Source organism: Erithacus rubecula, assembly GCF_903797595.1.
Source record: "Erithacus rubecula genome assembly, chromosome: 22".
NCBI classification, from domain to species: domain Eukaryota; kingdom Metazoa; phylum Chordata; class Aves; order Passeriformes; family Muscicapidae; genus Erithacus; species Erithacus rubecula.
Window position 1 is genome coordinate 351,086 of NC_136674.1, and position 26,856 is coordinate 377,941.

General features: G+C 54.1%; 1 protein-coding gene across 2 annotated transcripts in view; it reads left to right on the forward strand.

The window, feature by feature from the left end:
* The first annotated feature begins 1,168 nt into the window (after positions 1 to 1,168).
* CLUH (clustered mitochondria homolog) overlaps positions 1,169 to 26,856 on the forward strand; it is a 31,000-nt gene continuing 5,312 nt past the window's right edge. Inside the window, exons 1-23 of one of the 2 annotated variants that reach the window (XM_079324691.1) lie at positions 1,219 to 1,333; positions 6,747 to 7,542; positions 11,677 to 11,873; positions 13,320 to 13,491; positions 13,592 to 13,735; positions 13,939 to 14,066; positions 14,697 to 14,851; positions 15,539 to 15,664; positions 16,517 to 16,664; positions 17,314 to 17,406; positions 17,629 to 18,323; positions 18,846 to 19,060; positions 19,541 to 19,645; positions 20,429 to 20,529; positions 21,919 to 22,071; positions 22,633 to 22,695; positions 23,332 to 23,576; positions 24,329 to 24,413; positions 24,529 to 24,682; positions 24,971 to 25,110; positions 25,216 to 25,296; positions 25,866 to 25,991; positions 26,448 to 26,569. In XM_079324691.1, coding sequence (XP_079180817.1) covers positions 6,834 to 7,542; positions 11,677 to 11,873; positions 13,320 to 13,491; positions 13,592 to 13,735; positions 13,939 to 14,066; positions 14,697 to 14,851; positions 15,539 to 15,664; positions 16,517 to 16,664; positions 17,314 to 17,406; positions 17,629 to 18,323; positions 18,846 to 19,060; positions 19,541 to 19,645; positions 20,429 to 20,529; positions 21,919 to 22,071; positions 22,633 to 22,695; positions 23,332 to 23,576; positions 24,329 to 24,413; positions 24,529 to 24,682; positions 24,971 to 25,110; positions 25,216 to 25,296; positions 25,866 to 25,991; positions 26,448 to 26,569 — 4,157 coding nt within the window. In that variant the 5' untranslated portion in view covers positions 1,219 to 1,333; positions 6,747 to 6,833. Of the gene's footprint in view, positions 1,334 to 6,746; positions 7,543 to 11,676; positions 11,874 to 13,319; positions 13,492 to 13,591; positions 13,736 to 13,938; positions 14,067 to 14,696; positions 14,852 to 15,538; positions 15,665 to 16,516; positions 16,665 to 17,313; positions 17,407 to 17,628; positions 18,324 to 18,845; positions 19,061 to 19,540; positions 19,646 to 20,428; positions 20,530 to 21,918; positions 22,072 to 22,632; positions 22,696 to 23,331; positions 23,577 to 24,328; positions 24,414 to 24,528; positions 24,683 to 24,970; positions 25,111 to 25,215; positions 25,297 to 25,865; positions 25,992 to 26,447; positions 26,570 to 26,856 lie in introns of both variants that reach the window. The other variant, XM_079324692.1, reaches the window with a different exon arrangement.

Genomic DNA, 26,856 nt, shown 5'->3' on the forward strand with positions numbered 1-26,856 from the left:
CATCAAAACTTTTAACAATTTATACATTTTAGCAAACAAAGGAGTTAGTGTTCATTGGCTACAAGTTACATAGTTCTCTTATTAATTAGAATTCTCTATTGGGTAATGATTCTCCGCTTCCCATGCTGATGAGTCTTTCTCCTCTTTTGGGTTGGCTGATTTCTAGCATCAGTGGTCTGTGGGTTGATGGCCACAGACCCTCCCTCCCAGAATTACCTTCTACCCATTTGGAGCTGATTTCAGCACAATCACGGAGTCAGTTTTATTAGTTATTCCTTATCTTGGCAATCCTGCCAAATGTCCTTGTGGCCCAAAAATTCTGCACTCTTTGTGTCAATGATTAGTGATAACATCCTTCCTCTCAAGCAGTGTTAACCTCCTCCCCCAAGCCTTCGACCACTGAATCATGTAAAGCCCTAAACTTTGTTTTTCTGACACGTGGACATCACTTACAGCTTGCTTAGCTGCTATATGTTTCATGAACTAAATATCCCTTCTTATTAGTTAGTCTTGAATGTTACAAAGATCGAGCATTAAAGAACATCCTTTCTTAAGGAAGTTTGGTTTGAATTTTTGTTTTGGTTGGGGGGGTTGTTTGGTTTAATTTGGTCTTTTTTGGGGGGGGGTGTTTGTGTTTTTGTAGTTTTGTTTAGTTTTTTTTAACCCATCACCAGCCCTTATTCATCATCAATAATGATTTTCCAAACATTTCTCCCCACGGCTGCAGAGACTCCTGTTTGAAGAAACACCATCTGTGCGGGGCTCGGAGCAGCCTTTGCTGCGGGCGGTGCCGGTGCCGGTGCCACGGGAGGGGCACCGGGGGGTCGGTCCCGACCCGAACCGTGCTGCGCTCCCTCCGGCTGCACGGGGAACGCAGGGGCTCAGCGGGGCAGGGGCAGGGGCCGGTCCCGGTGGTCAGTCCGTGCCGTGTCCGTGCCGGGCACCGGGGCCGGCACACGCGCTCCCGGCCCTGCCCGCTGTCGCCCCGGGAATGACGCTGCCCCCCAGAGCGTTTCCCCGGGGTTGGGGGGCTCTCCCTGGGCCGTACCCCGGTAGGAGCGGGGCCGGTCCCGGCGCGGCGCGCGGAGCGCCGGGGCGGGCGCGGCCCCTTTAAGGCGCTGCGGGCGCGCGGGGGTTGGGCCGCGGCGGGCGCCGTAGCGGCGGCGGGGCCGCACCACGTGGGCGGGCGGGCGGACGGCGCTGTCCTTCGGCGGGCCCATGGTCATCCGAGCGGGCGACATGCCGCCGGCCGCCGTGCCGGCCGCGCAGGGCGCCGAGCAGCAGCACCCGGCCCCCCGCGCCAGCCGCCCCGCCGACGCGCAGCAGCGCCCCGGTAAGCGACCGGGCCGGGGCTGCGGCGGGGGCGCGGGCCGGGCGGCGCGGCCGGGGATGCCCGTGCCGAGGATGCCCGCCCGGGCGGTGCGGACCCTGCGCTCCCGCTGCGGCTCCGGCAGCCCGCCGGAAAGGCCGCGGGGATCTGCGGGGCCGGGGCCGCGCTGGGGGCCGGGGGCGGTTCTGGCGGCTCGTCCCGGCCGGGACAGGCGGCGGAGCGGCCCGGGCGCGACCCCGCGGGGCCGGGGCTCCGTTCCGCGGGGCGGCCGCGCCGGGGCCCCGCGCCCCCGCCGCGCCTCGGGCGGCTCCTGGCAGCCCCGGGGCCGCGCTGGCCGCCGGGGCCGGAGGCCGCACGGGGCCGGGCCGATCCCGGCGCTCCGCCCGCGCCGCAGCGGGGCCGGGCCGGGCCGGGGGAGCCGCGGGGCCGGGCGGGCCCGTCCCGGCGGAGCGGAGCCCCGCTCCCGGTGAAGGTCACCTTCACGGGGCCGCTGCACCGCGCGGCCGCGGGGGGGCCCGGGCCGGGAGCGCCGTGCCCGGCCCGTGCGCCCGTGGGCCCGCGGGCGGCGGAGCGGGAGCGGGAGCGGAGCTCGGCCCGGCTCCGCGCGGTGCTGCCCCGGGCGCTGGGCAGCCGGGGGGCTCCGCCCGCCACTTGGGGCTGCGGAGCCGCGGGCACCTTAGGGAACACTCAGAAGCGAGAGCTTTCCTGGAAAGGACGGAGGCTCGTTCCACATCTCGGCTGGAAATTGCGGCTTTAACTAGTTATTTGCTCGCTCTGTGTTGGAGCCGAGCGGCTCAGGCCAGGGGCAGCGTGCAGCTCCGCGTCCTCCCTGTTCTCGCTGCCAGCGCCTGGGCTGGCACCGACCCCGAGGTGCTTCAGCCTGCCCGGGGTTTGCTCAGCTTGGGGTCTGTATCTTCAAGAACTTAGAAGCCTGAGCACCCCTCTCAGCCTGCACTCCTTTCTCTGTTGTCTAAAGTATAAGCAGAAGTCACAGAAGCAGCGTGGCTTGTGGCCTTCGTCCTGAGGCACGTGAGTCCCCTGACTGACCCACACGTTGCTTCCATCCCCCGCTGATTTTATGGTATCAAGGTGGATTTTTGAAGTTTGTCACCTAAAGCAAAGTTCACTGGCATTTGGTAGTGGAGCAGGTTGGATGCAGTTCAAGAGTGGGAAGCTCAGTGCTGGTGGCCTCCCCCTCTCACCCACATGCTGGATTTTGAAGCAAGCATCACGCCTGCGGTGCCAGCAGCTGGGTTAAAAAGTTATGCAGTGTAATCCCTGCCTCTCCAGCCACAATTGATTGATGAGGCAGGATGGAAGGTGGAAAAATCCTTGGTGTGTTTTGGCACTGCACGATTGTTGGATCTGTGGGGGAGCAGGGTCAGCGTGGCCACCTTGGCACCGTCTCACGAGCTCTGGTGCCCCAGTGCCGTGTGTGGCCTGCAGAGCAGCACTGGCTGTGTCTGAGGGCAGCTCCCAGCACCTGCAGCCCTGGGCTCCCTGCTGCACAAACCCACCCCTGAGCCGTGCCAGGCGCCCAGCCCGCGTGCCGGGCTCTGTGCCAGGCCAGGCTGATGGCTGCTGCTCTCTTGTCCCAGCCTGGAAACTCTTGAGACAGCTCTGTCCTTCTGAGTGCAGAAACACAAGAGCATGGACAGCTGTGGTTCCTGTAAGGATTTCTGATGGATGCAGGTTTGGGTTAAGTTACGTTTCCTATCAGCTGGTGTGAAATCAGAGACAGTCATTGTGTGCGGCGTTTCTTGGATTATTTTTGTTCCTACAGTCTTTGCTGCCCTAGAACAAGTTTCTCACAAGTTTACAATGCTTCTAGCTACCATAAAATGCCTTTCACTCTTGCCTTGCCCAGATCTGTGTTCTAGCTCAGTCCCTCTGTCCCCGAGCTCCCAGCCGCCCCTGCTTGCAGACGCATCTGGTGTTAGGGCAGCAGAGAATGCAGGTGTTAATGGAAAACTGCTGTGGAGACAAGTGTAGCTGTGCATTAGCAACAAGGTCAGAAGGCTGATTCTTAATCTGGGGATCTGCTATCACTGTCTGTTGCCCAACCTTGGAGGTTCACTGGTGTTTTGGAAAGGACTGAATTGCTGGCAGTCGGGGTTTTTATTAATAAGCAGCTGTAACAGGCTTGGAGCGGGGGACGGTCAGATGAAAGTTGTGCAAGAGAAATCTGATCACTGCTACAAGGTTAAGAAGAGGAAAGGAGCGTGATAGCACAGCATCTGTGTGGGGAGATGAGGGGTGGATCCTGAGGGGATCGTGCTCGGGGCGGCTCTGCCAGGGCTCCCACTGGAAGCTCTCAGCAGCCTCGCTCCTGCGTGTCCCAGCTGAAAAGTGGAAGTAAGTAGGTCAGGAACATGCACTGAGATAAATCCACCTGCAGACTCAGAACTGCCTCGTGCACAGTAAAACCAGCACTGTGTTGCAGTCCTGTGTTTACCTTCATTGTCTGTACATGACTAAACTTGGCAGCACAGCCCTCTCCTGGCGCAGCTTCCCAGCGCTTGCTTTACTTTCCTGCATTGTGCTCCTTTGGTTCTGCTGGAAAGTTGTTATTTCTAGAAGCTGTACAGGACTGAAGCTCATGCATTTTGTTACTTGCATCTGAGAAGCAGTGCCATCCTTGGGGCAGTGCTTGGACAGTGTGCCAGAGATGAACACCAGCGCGTGGTTCCTCCTGTGGTGGCAGTGGCTGTCACTTTTGGCAGCTGGTCAGGTTTTTGCCATAGTAGCAAGGCTGTCTTGTGATTAGCTTTTGGTTGGCATGTTTTTCTAAAACAGCATTTCCTTAGTTTGTGTTTCATTTTAAAGAAAAGGTCTCTGCTACAAGCTGTTGAGGAGGCTGCAGGCTCACAAGTTGCATGTAGTTGTGTCCAATGACATAAGACTGCAGGATCATGAATGTGGCCCAGAGCTCCAGCAGGTCGGATCAGCCCGAGACCAGCCCTGCTTCCCAGGCTCCCCACTAGCCACCTCCTGCCTTGGGGTTGGATGGGACTGGGAATGGCCATGTGGATCGTGCTGTTAGCAGGCTGTGCTGTGTGAGTGCCCTGTGCTCTGTGTTTGCTGTTGAGTCCCTGCAGGGTCTCCCCAGCCTGGAGGCTCAGCAGCAGCTCGGGTCAGGCACGGTGTGAGCTGGGCTGGGATCACTCCATGTGCCTGGCACAGGGGTTCCTGTGGGACAGGCAGGTTTCCCAGGCTGCTGCTCACACCACACCCTTGCAGAGCTGTCCCCAGAGCTGTGTGGCTCAGGGCAGCCGTGGGCAGGAGGCTTTGGGTGAGTGGACACAGCCAGAGCTGAGGACAGACACCACAGCTGTCAGATCTCCCCTGCAAACCCTGCCCAGAGAGCAACAGGTTGTACCCTGCTCTTGCTGTTTTCTGAAACTAAAGTATGCACGAGTAAGGCACAGAGACTTGTACAATTATCAGCTGGTTCTTGGTTTCTGTCTGAAATACAATTCCTTCCTTCAGCGCTCTTGAAATTTGAGAAACGTGCTCTTCTGACACCGTTAATGTTTTTGTTGGTGCTGATCTTTGCACTTTGCATTAGTCCTACTCTTTGTGCCTGATTTCTGTGATGTTTGGATTGCATGTTGTTGTAGCAGGGTCACCCAGACAGCCAGTTTCAAGGCTAGGTTCCTGAAAAGTTGTGGCCATATAGAAAGTTTTCATATGGGTGTAAATGTAAATCTCCCAGACGTGGAGAGTGCAGGGTGGGTAACTCAGGGTGCCAGACAAAGCACAAGGCATTTCAGCACCTGTAGGTGCCTGAGCCAGCAGCTATGGGACCCTGTGGCTGTCCTGGGGCCTGGCCCTGCCCAGAGCACTGCGGGCTGCAGCCTCTCCTTGCTCCCTCTCTCTCAGCCAGTCCCAGTGGTGTGATGCTGCTGAGAAATAAATGCAGAGCTTGTACCTCTGCCCACAGGTGTCTCACAACCAATTTGAGTTAAATTATGGCAGTAAAACAGCTCTAATGTTTCACTGTGGGCTCTTATTAAAAGAAGCCCTCGTTGTACCTAAAGTGGGCAGTTCCTGGGAAGCTGTAGTTTCCACAGGGGAGGCAGGAGGAGGCACTTTCACAGGTCTCCCACCTCCCCTGACGGGATGTCCTGCAGAAATGTTTTCATTAGGGCTGGAGCTAATGCCTATTCATTTAGTCAATTTATTTGGATTCATTAAACTATATTTTTAGTATGATTATTATTCTTCAGCTAAAATTTAATTTGCATTTGCTGTACTGACACCAGCCTTCACAGGTTAGAGCTAACACATACACGCTGCTGTGAGCTTGCCTTGGCTGGAGTGGAAGAATTGCAGCTCAGCTTCTTGAGACCTGACCAGGTACTTCCAGGTGATTCCTCCTCTTCCCAGAGGTCTCTTGGTGAGGAGGAAGAGGAGGGTATCAGTACATCTGAAGTCCTTCAGAAATCACAAGAAAAACACAACGCTGGTGTGATCTGAAAGTTGGTGCTGGCTCGTGGGACAGAGGGGTCCCAGTCATGAGGCTGCAGAGCTCCAAGGCCTGTCCTGTGCCAAGGGAGTGATGCCTGGAGGGTGCCAGGGTGGAGGGTGAGGGGCCCGTGGCTGTGGCACAGCCTGGCTGGAGGCGAGCAGTGGCCAGCCTGGCCACAGCCTCCCCGAGCTGCCTGGTGCTTGGAGGAAGCTCCAGCTCCATAACCTCTGCTTCAGTTCCGTGATTTTCTTCATGTAGTGTGGAGAGAGAAGAAGCATTAGGGGATTGTGTGTGTGGTTTTGTGGCTTGTTTGTGTTTTATATGGCAGAGCAGCGTGAGAGGAGAGAAAATTTGTCTAGAAACTCCTTACTGGTTCAGTGCCTGAATGCTTTGTGCTCCCTGCTTAGTATGGATGGCTGTGCCGGGCGTGCCATAGTAACTGCCCTTGTAATTCAATGCATCTCACTTGCTGGGGTTTGGCACAGCAGCCGTCCCAGGCTGCACTGGTGTGGCACTCGAGACCAGGCTATTTTTAACTGCCCCAGCCCCGCCAGCATCCCCCAGTGCCTGGAGCCCTGCGAGCCGTGCAGCGGGGCAGGAGCAGGAGGCAGAGCCGCCCTGCCGAGCTGCCACGGGCGAGGATCCTGGGGAGCCTTTGGGGGAACTGCTGCAAGCCCAGCACCCGGTCCTGGTGAGCACACGGCGTGGGATCCTGCAGGAGGCAGCTGCTGGTCCTGCTGTGCCCTGCTGCGCTGGGGCCAAGGAGGAATTCTCTTTGGAGAGAGCGTCCGACGGCGAGAGGGCTGCACGTGGGTGTGTGCCTTGTGGGGGCTGCAGTGTATGTGTGAAACACAGCCGCTCCTCTGATCCGTGCTGCATGAGCCAGGCATGGGAAACAGCCTCTTTGCAAACTGCTGCAGGCAAGTCACCGATCTCCTCTTCCAGCCACGCAGCTCTGGCTCACCTGGTGAGAGGTCGCCCCTCTTGCCAAAGTCTCCAAAGTCTCCCCCAGGCTGCGCTGCCCTCCCGGAGATGCCCGAAGCTGCCCGCTGTGCTGGGCTGTATCCAGACATCATCCCCAGCGAGGCGGTGACTGGAAGCCTGCAGAGGGGCACTGAATGCATCCAAGACCTATCCGAGACCAAGGACGAAGAAGGAACGGTGGCAGTCTGTGATAGGAGCGGTTGGAGAGCTGGGGCTGGCAGGGCCGGCCTGCTGCAGCGGACAGAGGCATCCCGAGCAGTGCCTGTCCTTCCAGCCGACCTTGGGGACAGGCTGGTGGGGCTGGGCGATCATGCTCAGTCACTTGAGGCCTGCCAGAGCCCCGTGAAACCCGAGGACAGCGGCTTGGCGCACGGATCCTGCCGCCGGGAGCAGCACGTGGCAGCAGCTGACGGCGCTGCGGGCCCTGGAGCACCTTCTGCTGGCCAGGGGCGAGTGGCCGTGTGCCTGGACACAGCCTCGCTGCCTCTGGACAGTGGGCTGCAGTGCAGAGCTCCTGCTCCCTCCCCCGGGAGCCCTGCGACACCATCCTTTGCCCTGCCGGCTCCAAGGGCGGTTCTGCTGCCTGTTCCCCCTGCTGAGGTGTCACCTGAGGCTCAGGACACGAGTACTGGTTTTGTGACAGAGCCTACTGCCTGCCCCAGCAGAAGGTCGAGCTGTGATCCTGATTCCCAGGCACAGGTTCTGCCCTCAAAGCAGCAGAAGAAGAAGAGGAAGAAAAAGAAGCTGCTTCTCCCAGGTGCTCAGTGCCAAGGGCTCTGTCCTGCTGCATGGAGCCACCAACCATGTGCCCCTTGCAGGGGTGGGTGGCTGTGTGTGCCTGTGGGATGGGGAGCAGAGGTGATGTTTTAACTTCACAGGTGAAGGAGGAGGGTGGCAAGATACCCCACCTGGGTGTGTGCCACAGAGGGACCTGTCTGTGCCTTGTCCATGTCAGCAAAGGGTGTTTTGCTTTTTTTTTTTCCTCAATTCACAAGGCAAATCCCTCTTTTGTTTGTGAGTGCAAACATGGTCTTTGTAAAGGATGGGAGCAGATCTGCCCAGGCCAGCCTGCAGTAGCTGGGGTGGGAGTGTGCAGCTGTGAGGGACCAGCACAGGGAGCCTTTGGCTTCCTTCAGCTGTGTGCAGGTGGAGGACAGGGGTGGAGCAGCTCTGTCAGCTGAGGATGGGATGTTCCTTCTCTTCCTTCACCTGGTGCATTATTGCAGTGCACTGGGGACAAGGGGCCCCAGCCAGCCGGCTGCTCAAAATGGCACTGGAGCTGATAATAGGAAATGCATTCCAAAAATTGATGCTGGAAAAGGTAGAGGGTTTAATTGTTAGTTTTGTCCCTCTAACAATTTCTCCAGTTACTGAATGTAGGGAAGGAAACTCCTCACTGACAGAGCAGTCCCTGCAGACCAGGTGAACTCCCAGCAATGTAATATCGCTGACTTTTGGATCCGATAATCTTCAAAAAGGATTTGTGTCTGACTTTGGTTTAGAAGATTTGTTTGAAGATACATCAGTTATTAACTAACTCTTCCCAGGATCTGTGCTGTCTGTTGCTGTGTGCAGGTTTTGGGTTCAGGTGTGTGCCTTCCCTCACGGTGGGGTTCACCAGGTGCCCACCACTTCCTCATCCTGTAAATAGGAAGGTGATTAAAGCAGGCCCTGTCACCTTGGCGTGTGAGCTGCTTGTCCAGGCACAGAGGTGAAACCTAATCCTCTGTCTGATCCTTTGTGCAGGTGTGAGTGCAGACAGGCGAGTGCGGGTCAGTGCGGCGGTGCCCGGCCACGCTCTGCCCTGCACTGCCCTGCCCTGCCCTGCCGTGTTCTGCCCTGCCCTGCCCTGCCGTGTTGTGCCCTGCTCTGCTCTGCCCTGCACTGCTGTGTTGTGCCCTGCTCTGCCCTGCTCTGCCATGCTCTGCCATGCTCAGGGCAGCAATGAGAAAATCTGTCACAGCACAGCCAGAGCTCGGCCACACCCGCGGGCAGGAGCTGCAGGTGGAGTGCAGGAGCAGGGCCCTTGCTGGGACAGGCACATCCCTTGGAATGACAGGGGCAGAAGAGGTGACAGCCTTTAGGAGCACAGTGAGGGGCAGGGATCCCCAGCAGCAGCAGGGCGGTGAGCCGGGTGGAGCCGCTTCCCTGTGACTCACACACCTTCCCTGAGCACCGGGGCTGAGCAGGGCATGGCAGCCAGACACAGCTGGGGCTTCAGCTGAGAGCAAGGAGAAACCTCCCTGCAGCTGTCTTTAAGGGGTTCCTGTGCTCCTGCTGCTGTCTGGAAATTCTGCTGCTGAAATCCTGGAAATGCACGAGTGCCCCATGATGTGCCTGCCTCCGGCTGGCACTGCTGAGGCTGTGGCACAGTCAGGCTGCAGTGGGTGGGAGGAACTGGTGACCCAATTTAAGGCAGGTGGGTGCAGCTCTGCTTCCCTGGGGAGCACCAGGTGAGTCAGCATCCAGCAGGCAGCACGGCCTCCAGGCTGGCTCATGCTTCCTTCAAACCTGCCCGTTCTGTGCAGAACCCCTCTGGAAAGCCTTGCCTGGCTCACATCCGAGGGTTAACCTGCTGCACAGCAGATCTTCCTCAGTCCAGACTTCACCTTGGTTTCTGAAGTGAAGACTGTGCTGGCTGGAGCTGGATCCTCTAGCATAAGGAGACATGAAGGTGTTGTCTCTACATGTCTCTTGTCACGAAGTGCAGAGCTGTGCTGGCCCTGCCTCCTCTCAGTAAGGAGGAGAGGGATGGAAGGTGAGAACAGGTATTTCTGCTGACTAGGAACAGTATTTGATTTCTGAAATACTAGGTAGTTGGGTGATCTTACACCACTGAGCAGTGAAAAGCAGAAGTGTGGCCCTGGCTGGTGACTTTCCTTGCTGTGTTCAGATTTTCCTGTCTCACTTCACTTTGCTGCTGAAGGTGTTTGCTGTGTTCCAGACTGGTGTGTGCATGGATTGCAGTGCCAGCCATCCTTTCAGCCAGGTTCTGCCTCCTTTCTGGCTGCCACAGCAGGAGCAGAAGTTGGGTGGGCAGGGGCAGGGCCAGGGCTGGCTGGGCACTTGGCAGGTCAGCCTGTCTGCAGTACAGTAGCCCCAGGTGCAGCATTTCCCTGGTGCCTTGTGTGCACTCCCTGCACATCCCCACGTGTTCAGGCAGCCCAGGAGTGTGGCTGTGCTGGCTGCAGGGTGTGACGAGGGGCTCTCCCCAGCCCTTTGGGCACGGTGTGGTTTTTCTGAAACCACATCTCTTGAGGCACACTGGAGTGGAGCTTTTCTTCCTCCTTTCTAGCATGACAGCAGCTTGCTGGAGCCAGAGCCAGGCCTCTCATCCGACTTGCCCATGGCTTCATCTGTCAAAGAAATGAGCAGTGAGTGCTGGGGACATATGCCAGTGACAGGGAACACGAGCAGCAGCTGCTGAGCTGCTGAAGGCAGTTGAGGCTGTGTGAGTAGCTCTGCTACCTGCTGCCTTTTGGAATGAGTGTGCTCTCACTGCGTTTTTTGCCGTTTCACGTGTCCTCAGTCAGCTCTGACAGTCATCTCTGAGGGTTTGCAATCTGGGGCAGGGACATGACCCTTGCAGGGCTCACTGCTGCAGCCTCATCTTGTGCTCCAGGGGTGTGCAGGGGGATGTGGTGGTGCCATCCCTTTTCTGTGTTCTGGGGAAGGCTGGATGACTTCTCTGGGCTGCAGGAGCAGCTGGGGCTGATATGGAAGGACTGCCTGTGACAGCTGTAGGTCCTCAAGCCACAGTGCCAGTGTGTGAGGTGAGGGAGGCTGAGCTGCCATTTCCCCTGGAGTGGGGGCTGGTGCCTTGCTGGGAGGTGAGGAGGAGGAGAGATGGAGCCAGATGGAGCTGGCTGCAGGCTCGAGGCATTAGCCTGGCTTGGAGCTGTCCTGGCCCTGTGCAGCCTCTCAGAAAGGCTGTTCTGTGCCTGTTGCTGTCCCACCTGCTCCATCTGTGCCTGGCAGCACCAGGAGCTGCTGCGTGTGCCCTTGGGGGCCAGCCTGGTGGGAGCACAGCCTGGGGGACGGGTCTGCTGCTCTGCAGCAGCCACTGCCCGTGTGCAGGGTGCTGTGTGCCCTGGGGCACTGCCATCTCCCTGAGCTGCTGTCAGCTGCTCTTACAGCTTCTCCTGGCTGCCCCTTTATCGTGGTCCCCAGCCTGGTTTGGAGGGTGTAGGCTCCACTATATCTTATTAGGCTTAGTAGGCTTCCTAGATCTTATTAGCTCTGTGACACCATCCACTCACCTCACTGGAAAAGAAAACAAACCATTTCAGAGCGTGAGGTGGGTGCAGGAGCTCCCTGTGATGCATCTGTCTAAATGAGCACTTGAAATGTCGTCACCGTTTTCTTGAATAGGATGGTTTGGGCAGAGGCTCGCCCTGGCCCGGGGGTCTGTGGGGTATTTTGGGAATGCAGAGGGCGGCAGGGCTGGGGAGCTGTGTGTGTGTGCCCCTGCAGTCACCGGCTCCGTGTGAGCTCAGCGCTGTGCTCGCCTCCCTCCCTCTCCTCTCTGCTCTTAACGTGTTGGTGCAGAGGTTACAGCTGCCTCCAGCAAAGCAAAGCACCACACACCCTTTTTGTTTTAATTAAGAGTCTTCTTAAGACAGCTCAGTGTGGTGTACACTGACCCATCCTTGCTGCTGTCCTTCCCTCCCCTCTGTGCACGTTTGGTGGAAGATGCAAAGACCGCGGGCGAGCGGGAGCACCGTAATTATCCTGTGAGGAACGGGAGGGGAGGGCCTGGCACAGCTCTGCCGAGTGAACAGCAAGTGCAGAATGGAACCCTGGCTGCCTCGCAGCCCCTGACCGGCGCTGGCCTCTCGGTGTCCAGCCGGTCAGCGGGGGCAGCTGGTGTGAACCGTGTCTCCCTGCCCAGAGCACCCGTGCGGCGTGGCCCTGATGAACGGCAGCGGCCCCCACGACGGCCACCAGGGCGACAAGGATGCCAGGCACAACGGCCACGAGGAGCCCGAGCCGGGGGAGGACGGCAACGACCAGGAGGTCATCGTCATCCAGGACACGGGATTCACTGTCAGGATCTGTGCACCGGGGATAGAGCCCTTCTCCCTGCAGGTACTGCCCTCGCCGGCTGGAGGGAGCAGAGCTGCTGGCAGTGTGAGCCAGCTCTTGCAGCAGGGATAGGCAGTGCCTGGGGAGGCCCCTGTTAGCCCCCGCAGTGTAGGCAGTACTCAGGCTGCTCACAGCCCCCTGACCCGTCTGTCTTTGGCCAGGACTAAGTGGGGAAGGAGGCAGCAGAGGATGCAGGCTGAAGGAGCCTGCCTGGCCAGTGCCTTGAGAGAAGCGAAGGAAGCAGAGACATGAGCAAGAGGCTGCCCAGCCCAGCACTCCTGGGCATTGCAGGGACAGGGAGGGTGTTTTGTTCTGCATCCCAGGCGTGGAACAAGGGGAAGGAGAACTCACTGAGATGTAGCCCTTTGTCCATCACACAGGGGCTGGAGTATGCAGCTGAGCACGGGGAAAATGGCCTTCCCACTTCTGGGCTGTTGTAAAGAAGTGTGGTGAAATCATGATTTCTGGGATTGAGTTAGGAAGGGAAAATCCCTTGCTTGCTCAGCAGTTATGACGTGATGCTGCTTCAGGCCAGCCTGGGTTTGGTAGTGACAGGTGCTAACACAGCTCAGGGAACAATGCAGTCTCCACTTCCCTCTGCATGGAGAGCTCTGCCTCATGTCATATGGACCATGGTGTGCTGCCAGGTCAGGATGGGCTCTGACAGGTCTGGTGCATTGTCCCATTTAGCTTGATACTTCACTAAAAACTAATTGAATGAAGTATCTCTAATTTGGGGAGAGGCATCTGGAATCTAAACCCAGTGGGAAGTTCTTATCTCCCCAAGACTGGCAGAGAGTGCAGCCAAATCCCATCCCCTGTGGAAATAGCTGTGTCTCAGACTGGCTTTTTGTCTCCTTTAAATCCCCCTGGCTGTTAGTTTTAATAGGCTAATAATAGCAGGCCATGTTGTTTACAGCAGCTTATGTAAACTACCCTGAGTCCTCTGGGTTTTCCAGCAGTGTCAGTGGTGCTGGAGCAGAGCAGAGAGCTGGGGGAGCAGCCCCAGTGCCCAGGGTGGGTCTGGCCTCACCTGAGCTGTGTGGAGCTGTAGCGCAGACACAGGAGGAGGAACTGGGCTGTTCTCCATGTGCAGCATTCAAGGTCTCACCACTAATGTGATGTGAATGGATAAGGGAAGAACCCCCTGTTTCCCCCACCACCTTCTATTCCTTCACTGGCCTCTGTCAGCTCTGTCCAGTGCCAAGAGCTTGGAGCAGTGCCTGGCTGTTACTGCTCTGGGTGCCAGCCCATGGGGTGGAACTCAGGTGCTGACCCTGCCAGAGGTGGCAGTGCCCTCCCAGCAGGAGTGATCTTCCTGGGAAGGGAGGCAGAGTCTGCCTTTCCATGCCTGGAGAGAGAGGTCTGAGAGGTCTTTGATACTGCAGCTGAGGGGCAAGAGCATGTGGGAGGGTAAACAATAATTGTCTGGGTTCTTACCTTCTTAAGGTTTCTCCTCAAGAGATGGTACAAGAAATCCATCAGGTTCTGATGGACCGGGAGGACACGTGCCACCGCACCTGCTTCTCCCTGCAGCTGGACGGGAACGTCCTGGACAACTTCGCTGAGCTGAAGACCATCGAAGGGCTGCAGGAGGGCTCTCTGCTCAAAGTGGTGGAAGGCAAGTGCCTTGGGAGGCAATGAGGGTTGGGGAGGGATTTTGGCCATTTGGTTCCATTTTGAGAGCTAATTGCAGTTTCTTTCCTGACTTTGCTCCTCAGAGCCGTACACGGTGCGAGAGGCCAGGATACACGTGCGCCACATTCGGGACCTTCTGAAGAGCCTTGACCCTTCAGATGCTTTCAATGGTGTGGACTGTAACTCACTGTCCTTCTTGAGTGTCTTCACTGAAGGAGACCTGGGAGGTATGGGTCAAAAAGACTTCTTGGTGTGGTCAGTGGTTTCGTTCCCTGACTCTTTGCTTAGTTAAACACACAGCAGCAATCGCTGCCCTGTGATTTTGGAGTGCAGAGAATACTTGGAGCACTTCTGCATCCCTCCTTGAGTGATGTCTGGAGGAGGGAATGCTCACTTTTCAGAACTGACTTTGTGTCTCTGTTTGTTGCAGACAGTGGAAAACGGAAGAAGAAAGGTACCGAAATGGAACAAATTGACTGCACCCCTCCTGAACATATCCTGCCAGGTAGCAAAGAGAGGCCCCTGTGTGCCCTTCAGCCCCAGAACAGAGACTGGAAGGTAGAGTTCTCCTGTGTCATTGAAACAGCTGTTGGCACATTCCTCACAGCTAACTGGTGGTCAGGGATTGAAAGCTGAGCCGAGGTGGACTTTGGGATTTGCTCTGCTTGGTGCTTAATGAGTGCTGGGATAGCACTGCTTAGCCAAAAGAATAAAGTCCAGGAGCTGGTGTGCAAAACACTGGACATGGAGACTGGACATCTGCAGAGTGTGAAAGGGCCAGGCTTCCTGGGATGGGTGGCAGAGAAGGGAAAGCAGCATTCCTCTGCAAAGTCCTGGAGACAGGATCTGCAGGTCACTACAGATTGCCCTTAGCTTTCCCATGCCCTCCCACTCATATTCTGGTTTAGAAGCTGCCATTTGAAAACAAGTACAGCAAGAAATCCATCCCCTGTGCAGCCCAAAGGCCCAGGGTGTCTGTTTCACCCATGTCTCACGGTGTGAAAGGCAAGCTGGTGCACTGCAGAGGGCTCAGGAAGCTGTGCTCTGGAGACCAGCTGTGCTTGTAAGCTCTGTTTCTGGAATTGAGCAAGGGCAGCAGGTAAAGGGGACCTGGCATGTACACTGAGTGCCTCTAACTCAGACATTAACTCCTGCTGATGGAGCTGCTTCTGTTGTGTTCTGCTGCAGCCTTTGCAGTGCCTAAAGGTGTTGACAATGAGTGGCTGGAACCCTCCCCCGGGTAACAGGAAGATGCACGGGGACCTGATGTACTTGTACGTCATCACGGTGGAGGATCGGCACGTCAGCATCACTGCCTCCACCCGGGGATTTTACTTGAACCAGTGAGTCACTCAGAGTCCTGCTGTCCTGCCCTGCAGCAGCCAGCTGGGAAACAACCCACAAACAAACACTTGCAGCTTTTATTTTTTTTTTTTTTTTTCCTCTGGCACGAACAGCCTATTTGAATTCGCTGCTCACATGGGTTTGTGGGAGTTGCTATACTGGATTGGGCTGTTCAGTTATGCCTGGTACCACTTCACAGTGGCTAAATGCCTGGTGCTTTAGGGAAAGCTTTAACATCCCATAATGTCATCAGCTATTTTAGAGCATTTTATGTTGGGAGGAAATTCCTTCCTGACTATTGCAACTATCTCATTTTGCCCAAAAGCAAAAGCATAGCCTGTCAGAACTGCCTGAGCTGGGTGCAGATTTGACTACAAATAATTTATTTTGCTTGTTTGTTTGTTTCTTAGTTAGTTTTTTTATATAACTGTAAGAGGCTGTTGTGGCTGTGCCTGTTTGAGTGCCTGTGCTGAGGGGGTTCTCTGTTAAGCAAAGGCACCTTTGGTATGTTTGAGAAATTCTGCGAAATCAGTCCTTCCCAGCTATAAAAATAGAAGTCTCTCCTGATCCTGGGGATGGCTGAAGAAGATCTAAATTAAAAAATTTAGTCATGTTCCACGTTCTCAGATGTGGAAAGTCTCAGGTATGACAGTGGCTTGTGACTGTTTCTTTTTTTTATCTTGCAGGTCTACTGCATACAACTTCAATCCCAAACCTGCAAACCCCAGTTTTCTCAGTCATTCCTTGGTGGAACTACTAAACCAGATCAGCCCTACCTTCAAAAAAAACTTCTCTGCTCTGCAGAAGAAACGGTAGCAGTGCTTCTTCCTCTCTAGTTCCTTAAGCAGTGCAGTGGGAAGCTGGGGAGCCTCAGCTGGTTCTGGGGAGCTGGATGCCCCTGGTGCAGCAGGGATTGCAGCAGTGCCTGTTCTCTGAGCTCCTGTGGTGGTGGGTGGTGGGGATGTGAGTGGAAGCTGCAAGGACCACACAGCACCTGACTGAACAGCAGGCAGCACCCTGAGCATCTCTCCACAAAGGAGACTGAAACACAAGTATCAATGAAAGTAACACAAGAGAGCTTTGTGTAGGCTTATGGTGGAGAGAGGCTGATTTTTTTTAAACATGCCTGTGCATGTTAATATTCTGCAATTTCCTCTAGCTCTTATAATAATAACACAACAATAAGGCATTGTTTGATTGTCCCGTCCTTGCTGCAGGGACCATTTGTTCTGCTCCAGGACAGTGGGTCCTGTGCAAAAGCCTGTCATTCTTCAGAGTCACTTAATGAACTGCCTCGGCTCAGCAGGGTGTGCATTGACAGGCACACTGTGTCGCTTTCAGAGCTCTGCTCCTGCTTCATTAAGGAGATGAAAGTGACACTGGACAAGGGCTGAAATTAGCAGTGGCCTCCAGCCACCACTGTGACTATCTGGCCATTTAAAAGTGACTGTACTGTATTGCTTCTTGGGCCAGAAGTAGCTACAGATGAGCCCCCAGCCCCTGCTGAAAGCAGACAGATTGCACCATAGGCCTTCAGCAGTGCTTGGGTTTCCACTGTGGGCTGCTGTGACATTGTGAGCAGTGTGAAAGCACAGGGAAAATTCTCTTGGAATAGAAAGGACTCTTGCTTTATAAATGTGTAATTGTTGTTTCTCCTGAGCCAGGGTTCAGAGACACCCCTTTGAGAGGATAGCCACTCCTTTCCAAGTGTACAGCTGGACAGCTCCACAGGCAGAGCACGCCATGGACTGTGTCCGGGCAGAGGACGCCTACACCTCTAGGCTGGGCTATGAGGAGCACATACCTGGACAGGTACTGCTCTTGCTGTGCCTCATGACACTGCCAGGAGAACAAGTTAACTTCCAAACTGTTATTTGTGGGAAGGTTTTGGTCATCAGGGGAAAACTTGCAGGAGTCCTTGTTCTTCACAAGACCCTTGACTGCAGGGGCCGTGCTGCTCAGGCTGCAGCTCCATGAGCACAGAAGTGACTGAGGAGCAGCTTCTGCTTGGATGTTCATAAATTCCATGTCCCCTCTCTGAAGAGTGCCACTGCACAGGAGGCAGACCACACCCTCAGCCAGTCAGGCCTGGAGTGGCTCTTGTGTCTCTGAGCAGACTGCTCCAAATGCTTCAGCTGCAGCTTTCTAGCACAGAGTGGTGCAGGGCAGCAGTGGCTGGCCACAGCCAGCAGGTGCCTGCAGTGTGGCCACAGCACTGCCTAATGACACCTGCTGCCCCTGCAGTGACACTGCCCTGCACTGGCTGGGCTGATGCAACATCTGTCCCAAACTCCTGTTCAGTGAAGTCCACTCTCAAGGTGTGTCACTTTCTCTGAGCTCCACAGCAGCCTGAATTCTTGCCCCTTCCTCTCCCTTCCCTCCCAAAATGCCTTGTGAAGCAGGGATGCTGCCTTCCCACACAATGCATTGCATCCCATAAGGCTTTCCCTCCCTCTTCCAGACCAGAGACTGGAACGAGGAGCTGCAGACCACACGGGAGCTGCCTCGCAAGAACCTGCCTGAGAGGCTGCTGAGAGAACGAGCCATTTTCAAGGTAACTCTGGGACATGCAGGCAGCTGCTCACACAGCCCCTTCCCTGCTGCTGAGCCCTGCCTCCTGGGGCCCGTATTGGAGCTACCAGCCAGGCTCACAGCAGTAAGAGCCAGCAGGCCTGCCTGCTGGAAGGCTCTTGGGAGGAGAGGAGCAAGGCAGGAATTTGCAGGGTGCTGGAGGCGGGGGGTCCCACGCTGACCCTGCTCTCTGCACGTGCTGCAGGTTCACAGCGACTTCACTGCAGCAGCAACACGAGGTGCTATGGCTGTCATCGATGGCAACGTCATGGCCATCAACCCCAGCGAGGAGACCAAGATGCAGATGTTCATCTGGAACAACATTTTCTTCAGCCTGGGCTTCGACGTCCGCGACCACTACAAGGACTTTGGAGGAGACGTTGCTGCTTACGTAGCTCCGACCAACGACCTCAACGGAGTGCGGACCTACAACGCCGTGGATGTGGAAGGGCTGTACACGCTGGGCACGGTTGTGGTGGATTACAGAGGGTACAGGGTGACAGCTCAGTCTATTATTCCTGGCATCTTGGAGCGGGAGCAGGAGCAGAGCGTCATCTATGGGTCAATAGACTTTGGCAAGACGGTTGTGTCACACCCCAAGTACCTGGAGCTGCTGGAGAAGACCAGCAGGCCGCTGAAGATCCAGAAGCACAAAGTTCTCAACGACAAGAACGAGGAGGTGGAGCTGTGCTCCTCAGTAGAGTGCAAAGGCATTATTGGCAATGACGGGCGTCACTACATCCTGGACCTGCTACGCACTTTCCCTCCAGATCTAAACTTCCTGCCTGTTGAAGGGGAGGAGATGCCAGAGGAATGTAAGAAAATGGGGTTCCCCAAGCAGCACAGACACAAGCTTTGCTGTCTCCGGCAAGAGCTTGTTGATGCCTTTGTAGAACACAGGTGAGCAGAGCTCCCCCCTTCCTCCACCTGCAGCTGCTCGTGGTTCAAGTCATGGCCTTGCTGCACTGTCCTGGGAACATCCCAGCACAGCTCCCAGAGTGAGCAGCTAATTGCCCCAGTTGCTTGGCTGTGTAAATGCAGTTATAGAAGCTTAATTAACAAGAGGTGAGAACAGTAGGGATTTGGACAGGGAGCCAGTGAAAGAGATGGTTTGTGTTTTATTCTCCAGATCTATTATTGGTGATGCCCGTCCAAACATTTAGAACTTCTTCTTTCCCTGCAGATATCCTTTCCACTTGATGGCTAGGGAATGGGGAGCGTTTCTGCTTCTCTTCTGAAAAGACTTTCCCAATGTTTCTAGAGGCTGGAAAAATTCCTGTGGGCATTGCTGTAGGTGTTTGTGGTGGGATGTTTGGGTCACTTGGTGCTGGTGAGCCAGGGCAGCTCAGGGAGGGGGACATGCTCCAGACATGTGGTGCTCTGGGGATCTGCAGTGCTGAATTTCCCTGTTCCTTGCTGCAGGTATCTGTTATTCATGAAGCTGGCTGCACTGCAGCTGATGCAGCAGAAGGCCAACAAGCAGGAGAGCTCAGCTGCCCTGGAGAATGGTGCCTGTGCAGAGAACGGCGCCGCAGACAGCGAGAGGCCCGAGGCAGAGCACGGGAAACTCGACGGCGTGGCCGGGCTGGACCAGGTGAAGGAGCTCGCTGAGACCATGGCCTCTGATGATGGAGCAGGTATGTCACCTCTGCCAGCTGCTGGGGCTGGCTGGGCTGAGTGATGCTGGGGGAACAGGCCCTGCTGCCTGTCCGTGCTGTTAGAGCTGAGGAGTGACTTGCCCACGGGGCTGGGGGGAGTGAGGGGTGTGAGCCCAGCAAGGCCCCCAGCCCCTCAGCTCTTCCTGCAAGCAAGAGCCTGGCCAGGCTGGGCTGGGGAGGGCAGGGGACTGCTGGGGCCAGGCAGGAGCCAGCAGGGCACAGGCACCTCTGGGAGCCCCAGGTTTGGAGGTGGGGACATACATGGGGTTTTTAGATCATCTTAGGTGCTTGTATTCAGACTTTGCAGCAATTCTCCTTTATAATTGATTGTTTTTATAATGGATTTCTTCAGAATGCGCCATCATTGCTGTTTTTAGTAACAAAACTTAATTTAATAGCTAGGTCTGTCATTTCCTGAACTCCACATTCATTTGTATTCTGCTTTTCTTCCTGCTCTAGTGGATCCCAAAAGCAGAGAAGTGATTCGGAATGCCTGCAAGGCTGTAGGCTCCATTAGTGACACCTCGTTCGATATTCGCTTTAACCCAGATATTTTCTCACCAGGTACGTGTGCCCAGGGCTGGAGCAGCCCTTCAGAGGCAGCTGTGCCCAGCCAGCTGCAGATAAAGCTGCTCTGTAGCCAGGGTGGCTTTTGTTTGCTGGGCAGGGTGCAGGGCTGTGTGTGAAGCAGAGATGCAGAAGAGAGGAAGCAGCCCTGGGTTGCAGAGCTGGAGCTGCCAAGTGCAGGCACCATGTGCTCAGGGCAGGGCTGTGGGCTGCTGCCAACAATCCTCCTGAGATTCTCCAGCATCCCAGCCCTGAGACCACGTGAAAAGAGGCAAAGGGAGGAAAAAAATCAAATTTCATCCTCGTGTAGTAGTTTACACAAAAAATAACACTTGTAGTTGAACAACTGATGTTGGGACCTCAGTGAAGGGCTGTGTTTGTTTAGGTAACATTTCAGTGAGCAGTCACAGTGCCCTTTGACATGCACACATCAGGCACAGGCATCACACATGAATTTCCACTACTTGGAGCAGTATTTTTTGTTGGGAAATGGAGAAGAGGCTCCCAGAGTGTTTCTGGAGATGAACACTGGGGCTGTGTGTAGGGGAATTCACATTGCAGGGGAGTGGCCAAACCATTGAGTTTGAACAGCCCAGCCACTGCCTGAACACAATGTTCTTCCCATCAGATCATGTATAGTTGGAGATCAGCTTTTGAAGCATCTTTAATTCCAGGGAGACAATTACTCTTAACTTTTTACCTGCTCTTACTGTGTACTTTGTGTAGAGGATTTGTTTCTGTGAGTTCTGTGGTTGATGCTTGTTCTTGTTCCTCTCCCAGGTGTTCACTTCCCTGAGTCAAGCAAGGAGGAGGTGCAGGATCAGAAGCAGCTGCTGAAGGATGCTGCTGCATTCCTGCTGTCATGCCAGATCCCAGGCTTGGTAAGGAACCCAGAGGCAGCAGTGGTGCTGCTCTGAGCAAGCAGTGGCACTGGTGACCTCTGGGACACCAGCTTCACCTGAGCAGCTGCAGCCTCTGGCACTGGTGGGGGACCACAGGGAGCAGCATCAGCATTGCATGCAAGGCTGGAGGGGTTTTCCATTTCCCATCTTACATCATGGCACAATTTTCTCACCTCAGTCCAACAAAAAAAGAAATTGGCACTGGTAATTAAAGCTATTGCTAAGAGTTTGGGACAATAGAGACCACATAAGCCATCCTCCCTAGCCCTGGGCATCCTTCACAGCTTATTGTTTTAGCTGACCCTGGCTGTGACTCAGTCAGTGACTAATAATTTGAAGTGAACTGGGCAATTGTTTTACTAATAGCAGTCATTAAAAACTCCTTCTGTAAGTCTTAAGCATTTTGGATGTTACCATGCACCTGGCCAGATAAGAAATCCCAGTTTCTCCCTTCCTGGGATTTATTTTTTTGGGTTTATACACTGGAAGAATTTCTCCCTTCCTGGGAGAAATTGCTTGCTGAATTGATGGCTAATGCAGCAGCCAGAGCAGGCACTGGAACTGGAAGGGGAAAACTCATGAGCTCTACTCCAACAGGTCTAGGAGTTGTTGGTCTTGCATGGGAGAGGGTTTTCATTGTTGGATAGTTTCTTCTGAACTCCAAATCCACTAATTCTGTAGTCAGCACTACCTTCAGAACCAGCTATTCAGTGTTTAAACAAAAAAGGGGGTGGGTGAGTCAGAAAAGGGCTCGGTGATTGTTGATTACAGTTGTTGATACTCCAGTGTATAAACCCAAAACCCTGCACAGGGCTGTGTGAGAGCAGGGTTCAGAGCAGTTGCTGTAGCAGGTAGTCCTGCATATCAGACAGGGGCTGATGTTACTCCCTGACATGAACTAAGCAGCTGTTTATCAGCACTGCCACACAGCCTGACCTTATCAGCCACATGTGCTCTTTTAATTTGAAATGGCAATTAGTAAGTGACTCTGAGGCCCTTAAGAGGGTCAGCCTGCTACTTACACAAGTAGGAGTTGTTTTGCTTCTGCCTCTGAGACAGTGTAGTGCTGCTCCTCCCTGCTGTGACAGAGGAGTGAAACTGCTCCCAGTGGCAAGGACCTGGCCCAGGCTGGGCTGGCTACTGCAGGTGTTACCATGGTGTTAGAGCAGGTGTTACCCACCAGAAGAGTCTTGTTTGGGGTCAGTGCTGCTTTCAGGGTGACCCTCAGCCCCAGGTGATGAGGTGTCTGCAGTGGCACCAGGGAACACCCGTCCTGCCTCCTGGTGGTTTGGGTTTTTTTGGTTTTTTTTTAATGGAAGCTGTTTCCTTGATGTTTGTCCTCAGTAACAGTGTGTGCACACCCTGCAGGTGAAGGACTGCCTGGACCACACGGTGCTGCCCATGGATGGGGCCACCTTGGCTGAGGCCATGCACCAGAGGGGCATCAACATGCGCTACCTGGGCAAGGTGATCCACTTCATCAGCAGGACCCCCGGCCGTGCACAGCTGGATCACATCTTTGTAAGCACCAGGCTTGGCAGCAGGCACTTCAGCCCACTCTGGATCCTGTGTCCCAAGGAGATTCCCACGTGGCCATTGTTCTCTCTGTGTAAAAATAAACAGCTTCAAAAACAGGGGAGGAGGGAGGATGATCTCTAAGTGGTGGCTGGGGAGGTTTTTTTCCCAAATCCTTAATGGCTTTCCTGATGTTAGGAACTGTGAGTATCTTTTGGGGAAGAGGTTTGCCTCAGGGATTCCCAAAAGTAACAGGGAGTAACGTGGCTGGATTTATGCTATGCCTTTTTTAAGCCTCTCAGACACATGTGGGCTTTGGCTCAAACTCTGAAGTGTGAGTGTGGCTGCCCAGGAGCAGGCAGGGCTGGGCTGGGGCTGCTCTGAGCCACAGCCAGGGCTTGTGGGCACCAGCCAGAGGGCCAGGGGCTCCTCGCTGCCTCAGCCTTTGCAGCTCTGTGCTGCAGGGAGAGCAGTGTATCTTCTGCAGATCTTACTAAAGAACCATTTCAAAGTGTATTTTTCCATTTTCTTGCCAATGGACTCAGTCTGTTCTTTATTCTTTGGCAGAAAATCGGAATCAGCGAGTTGATCACTCGATCAGCCAAACACATCTTCAAGACATACCTCCAGGTATGACCTGCAGTCTGACCTCTTGCCTCCTGTGAGCTCCTAATGGCTTTTCCCCACAAACAGAGCTGTTTGGGGTTCTCCTCTCATTAGGCACTTCCTGGGCGTTGCATGGCAACAAGTACCAGCTCATTAGTCCTGAAATAGGAACAGGCCTGTGTGTAAGGGAAAACAAGTTCCCACTTGAAGAAAGCTTTCTCAGAGAGCAGTCATTCATGCTTTTCCTCCCCAGATCCTCACTCATTGTGTTGGAGGCTTTTAGAAGTGAAATCACAGCTTGTTTTCCTTGTAATACCTTTTCCTCTTAACCAGTGTTGCTTTTGCCCTTCTAAGAAGCCTTTTTAATTGGCTCAACACTGCATATCCTTGTACCTGTTCACACAGCCTAGCAATGCACCTGGCTTGGTTCCAGTGCCAAAATCTTTCTCTGTCCCAGGTAGCAGCTGAAATGTCAACTACACATTTCTGTCCATCCTACAGGGACAGAACTCTGTGTGTGCTAGTGCCATTTGTCCACACTGCCCTCCTGTCCCCCTGGGGGAAGGTCCCCGTTTCTGGAGGGATGTGTGTGAGGCTGGGGGTTGGAGCAGGGCTCTGGGATGGCAGGTGTCTCTCCTGACTGACTCTGTGTCTCTGTAGGGTGTGGAGCTGTCAGGTTTATCTGCTGCCATCAGCCACTTCCTCAATTGTTTTCTGAGCTCCTTCCCAAATCCCATTGCCCATCTTCCAGCTGATGAGCTGGTCTCCAAGAAGAAGAATAAGAAAAGGAAAAACAGGAATCTTGGAAATGCTGATAACACAGCATGGGCCAGCATGACCCCTCAGGAGCTATGGAAGAATATTTGTTCAGAAGCAAAGAACTATTTTGATTTCAGTCTTGAATGGTAAGTGGAGCAGGTGACCCTGGCTTGTCCCTGGATTCACCAAAATTCTCCAACTCTTTAACAGGCCCTCCCTTTCTGATTTGTTTTCTGTTTAAATAAAATTTGTCTCCCTGAGAGACTTACAGAGATCTTTAATGGAAAGAGTAGGAAGGGGGAAGTGAAATTTTGAATCAAATGGAACCTGTGACATAAAGGCAGCCATGAAAAGCAAAGGACGAAAGGAAATCTTTCCTAAGGTACAGAGGGAATCAGAAGGTGAGAAGCAGAAGTAATATAGTCAGAAGATACTTGTCTGTATCAGCAATGATTTAGGCCGAAGAGAAATTCTGTTCCAGAAAAAGGACAGCTGCTCCTGTACATGAGCAGAGATGGGGAATAAGGAAGGGGCACATTGTGAATTGAAGCACCAATGAAGTGGCCCAGGAGAAAAGCCATGGCTAGCTGGATAAACCAACTTGTGGTAGTTGGACAGTGATCATCCCCTTGTGTCAGGGACTGCTTGCTCCTCACCAAGAGCTGAAGGTGCTCAGCCCAGTGCTGCAGTGGGCTTTGAGAACACATGGAGGGTTTCTGTAGAAGCACTGCTGTGCTCTGTAGGCTTTCACACACCGTGGGCAAACCCTGCAGTGTTAGTCTTTGGTTTTAGTTGGCACCTGGCTGTTGAGGGACCTGTGCCTCAGGTGCCCACAATGGAGCAGTGTCCTTGGGCAGAAACTCCCCTGAGAGCTGAAGCTTGTGTGTGCTTTCTGCAGTGAGAATGCTGACCAAGCAGCTGAAATGTATAATCTGCAGAAAATCACCCTGCTCCGTGAAATCTCCCTCAAAACTGGAGTCCAGGTAAGACCCACATCCTCCCTCCCCCCTGCCATCATGTACTGAGGAGCATGAGCAGTAAATGAATGTGTGCTTTGGCAGTGGTAACTGTTCCCTGCACTCTTCTTGGTCCCTGCAGATCCTGCTGAAGGAGTACAACTTTGACAACAGGCACAAGCCAACTTTCACAGAAGAGGATATTCTTAACATCTTCCCTGTAGTGAAGCATGTAAACCCCAAAGCCTCCGACGCTTTCCACTTCTTCCAGAGCGGGCAAGCAAAAGTTCAGCAAGGTATGGACCCCACGTGGCTCTGCCTGTCAGGATGGTCACTGCTCATGGGAGGGGCTGGTGTGGGGCATGGCCACCAGGACACCCCTGACAACCTTGGGTTGGTAGAGAATCCTGCTCTCCAAGAGCATCTGGAACATTCCTGCTGTAAAGCCACCAGCACTGAGCAAGGATGGGTCAGGACAGTGATATCCTTCCCCCAGGGCAGTGACCTGTCTGTGTATCCCACTGCTGGTCTCTCCTGTCTCCAGCAGTGTTAGGGGTTATTTTATACACAGACCTTCTTTTCAGGTTTCTTGAAGGAGGGCTGTGAGCTCATCAATGAAGCCTTAAACCTGTTCAACAATGTGTATGGTGCTATGCATGTAGAAATCTGTGCCTGCCTGAGGCTGCTAGCTCGGCTCAACTACATCATGGGAGATTACTCAGAGGTGAGCAGGGGCTCGAGGGGATCTCCTCAGTGCTCCCATTCCTTCCCATGCTGGCTGGAGCTCAGTGTGGAGTGACTTGCCCTGGTCCTGTTCTGTTCTGCCCAGGCCTTAAGCAATCAGCAGAAAGCGGTGCTAATGAGCGAGAGGGTCCTGGGCATCGAGCACCCCAACACCATCCAGGAATATGTGAGTATGGGGGGCTGGGGGAGCAGCAGCACCCCGGGGGTCTGCCTGCATTCTGGAGCCTTAGTTCATAGCTGCAGCTAGAAAACAGTTTTCCCCTCTTCTGCAGCTTGCTTTCCAGAATTCTCCATCATCTCTTATGGTCCTGCACAGTGAAAAGTTGAGTGTGTCCTGCTCACTATTTGTCCTGCTTAAACTAGGTTTCTAGTGTTTGTCTGCTGCAGCTTTATTTAGATATATTAATTCTCCTGGCTTTGGCCCTGGGCTTCTGTCAAAAACAAACAGGAAAGAATTGCTCCCAAACACAGTCAGAATATGACATACATATGCAAGTCAGGTTGGAAATTCTCAGTGAGGGGTGTTAAGAGAAACTGAAATAAAGCCCACAGTTTCCTCAGTGCTGTGTCCTCAGTGGGGCTGTGCATCAGCCAGCAGACTGGACTATTTGAAGTGGCTGAAGTCCTTCTTTAACCAGTGGGGAAGACATTTTATTCATGTGCAGCTGAGGAAAGGAGTGGAAAGCAGAGATTAGTTTCTTTTACTTGAATGCTGGGTCCCTTCTCTTGTCCTAGATGCACCTGGCTCTGTACTGCTTTGCAAACAGCCAACTCTCAACAGCACTGAACCTGCTGTACCGTGCACGCTACCTCATGCTGTTGGTATTTGGGGAGGATCACCCAGAAATGGCACTCTTAGATGTAAGTAATCTGTTTAAGAGTCTTCAAGTTCCTAATCTCTGAGAAACCTCTAGGCCTTTAAGATGCCCACATGATGGCTGTTAACAAATGTTCAGGCAGTGCTTTTCCTGCCTGGGTTGCTAGTGGTCGGTGCCATCAGATGAAGGAAAAAGGAGTTTGACCCTTTAGCTGGGAGGGTCAGCCTTTGTGCTGAGCTCTGCAGATGGGGTTTGAGCACTGTAATCCTTAGGAAACTCCTTTGTTTGTTATGTTCTTGTTGTGCTGGCATAAACTGGGGAGTTTGTTCCCTCCCTTGTGCCTGGGTTGTTTGGGCCAAGCTCCCCTGGGGACATGGTCCCTGTCACAGGTTCCTGCTGGAGCCCCTCTGGCAGGGACACACCTGCTGTTCACAGAGCAGGATCTGCAGTGTCAGGGTGCCTTTCCCAATGTCCCAATGCCTGCTTGGCTTCTCTGCAGAACAACATTGGCCTGGTGGTCCATGGGGTCATGGAGTACGACCTGTCCCTGCGGTTCCTGGAGAATGCCCTGGCCATCAGCTCCAAGTACCACGGCTCCAAGTCTTTGAAGGTTGCACTGAGGTGAGGCAGGGTGGGGTCTGGGCTGGGTCACTGCTGCCACAGCCAGCACAGTCACTGAGCACTCACATGGGAGGGTCTGGCCTTGGCAACTGCATATTCAGTCTTGTCCCACAGCCAACGTCATGGTGCAGTATCCAAGTTTATTTCAAACGATGGAGATCTGTTGTTTTAATTGTGGGATCTGCTGTGATGCTGCTTGCTAAAAAAATCTGTTAGGATGACTTTGGTCTCTGTGGATTTTCAATAGAAAAATGTATGTGGGGAGTAAAAGTTGAAGAGCCTGTAAA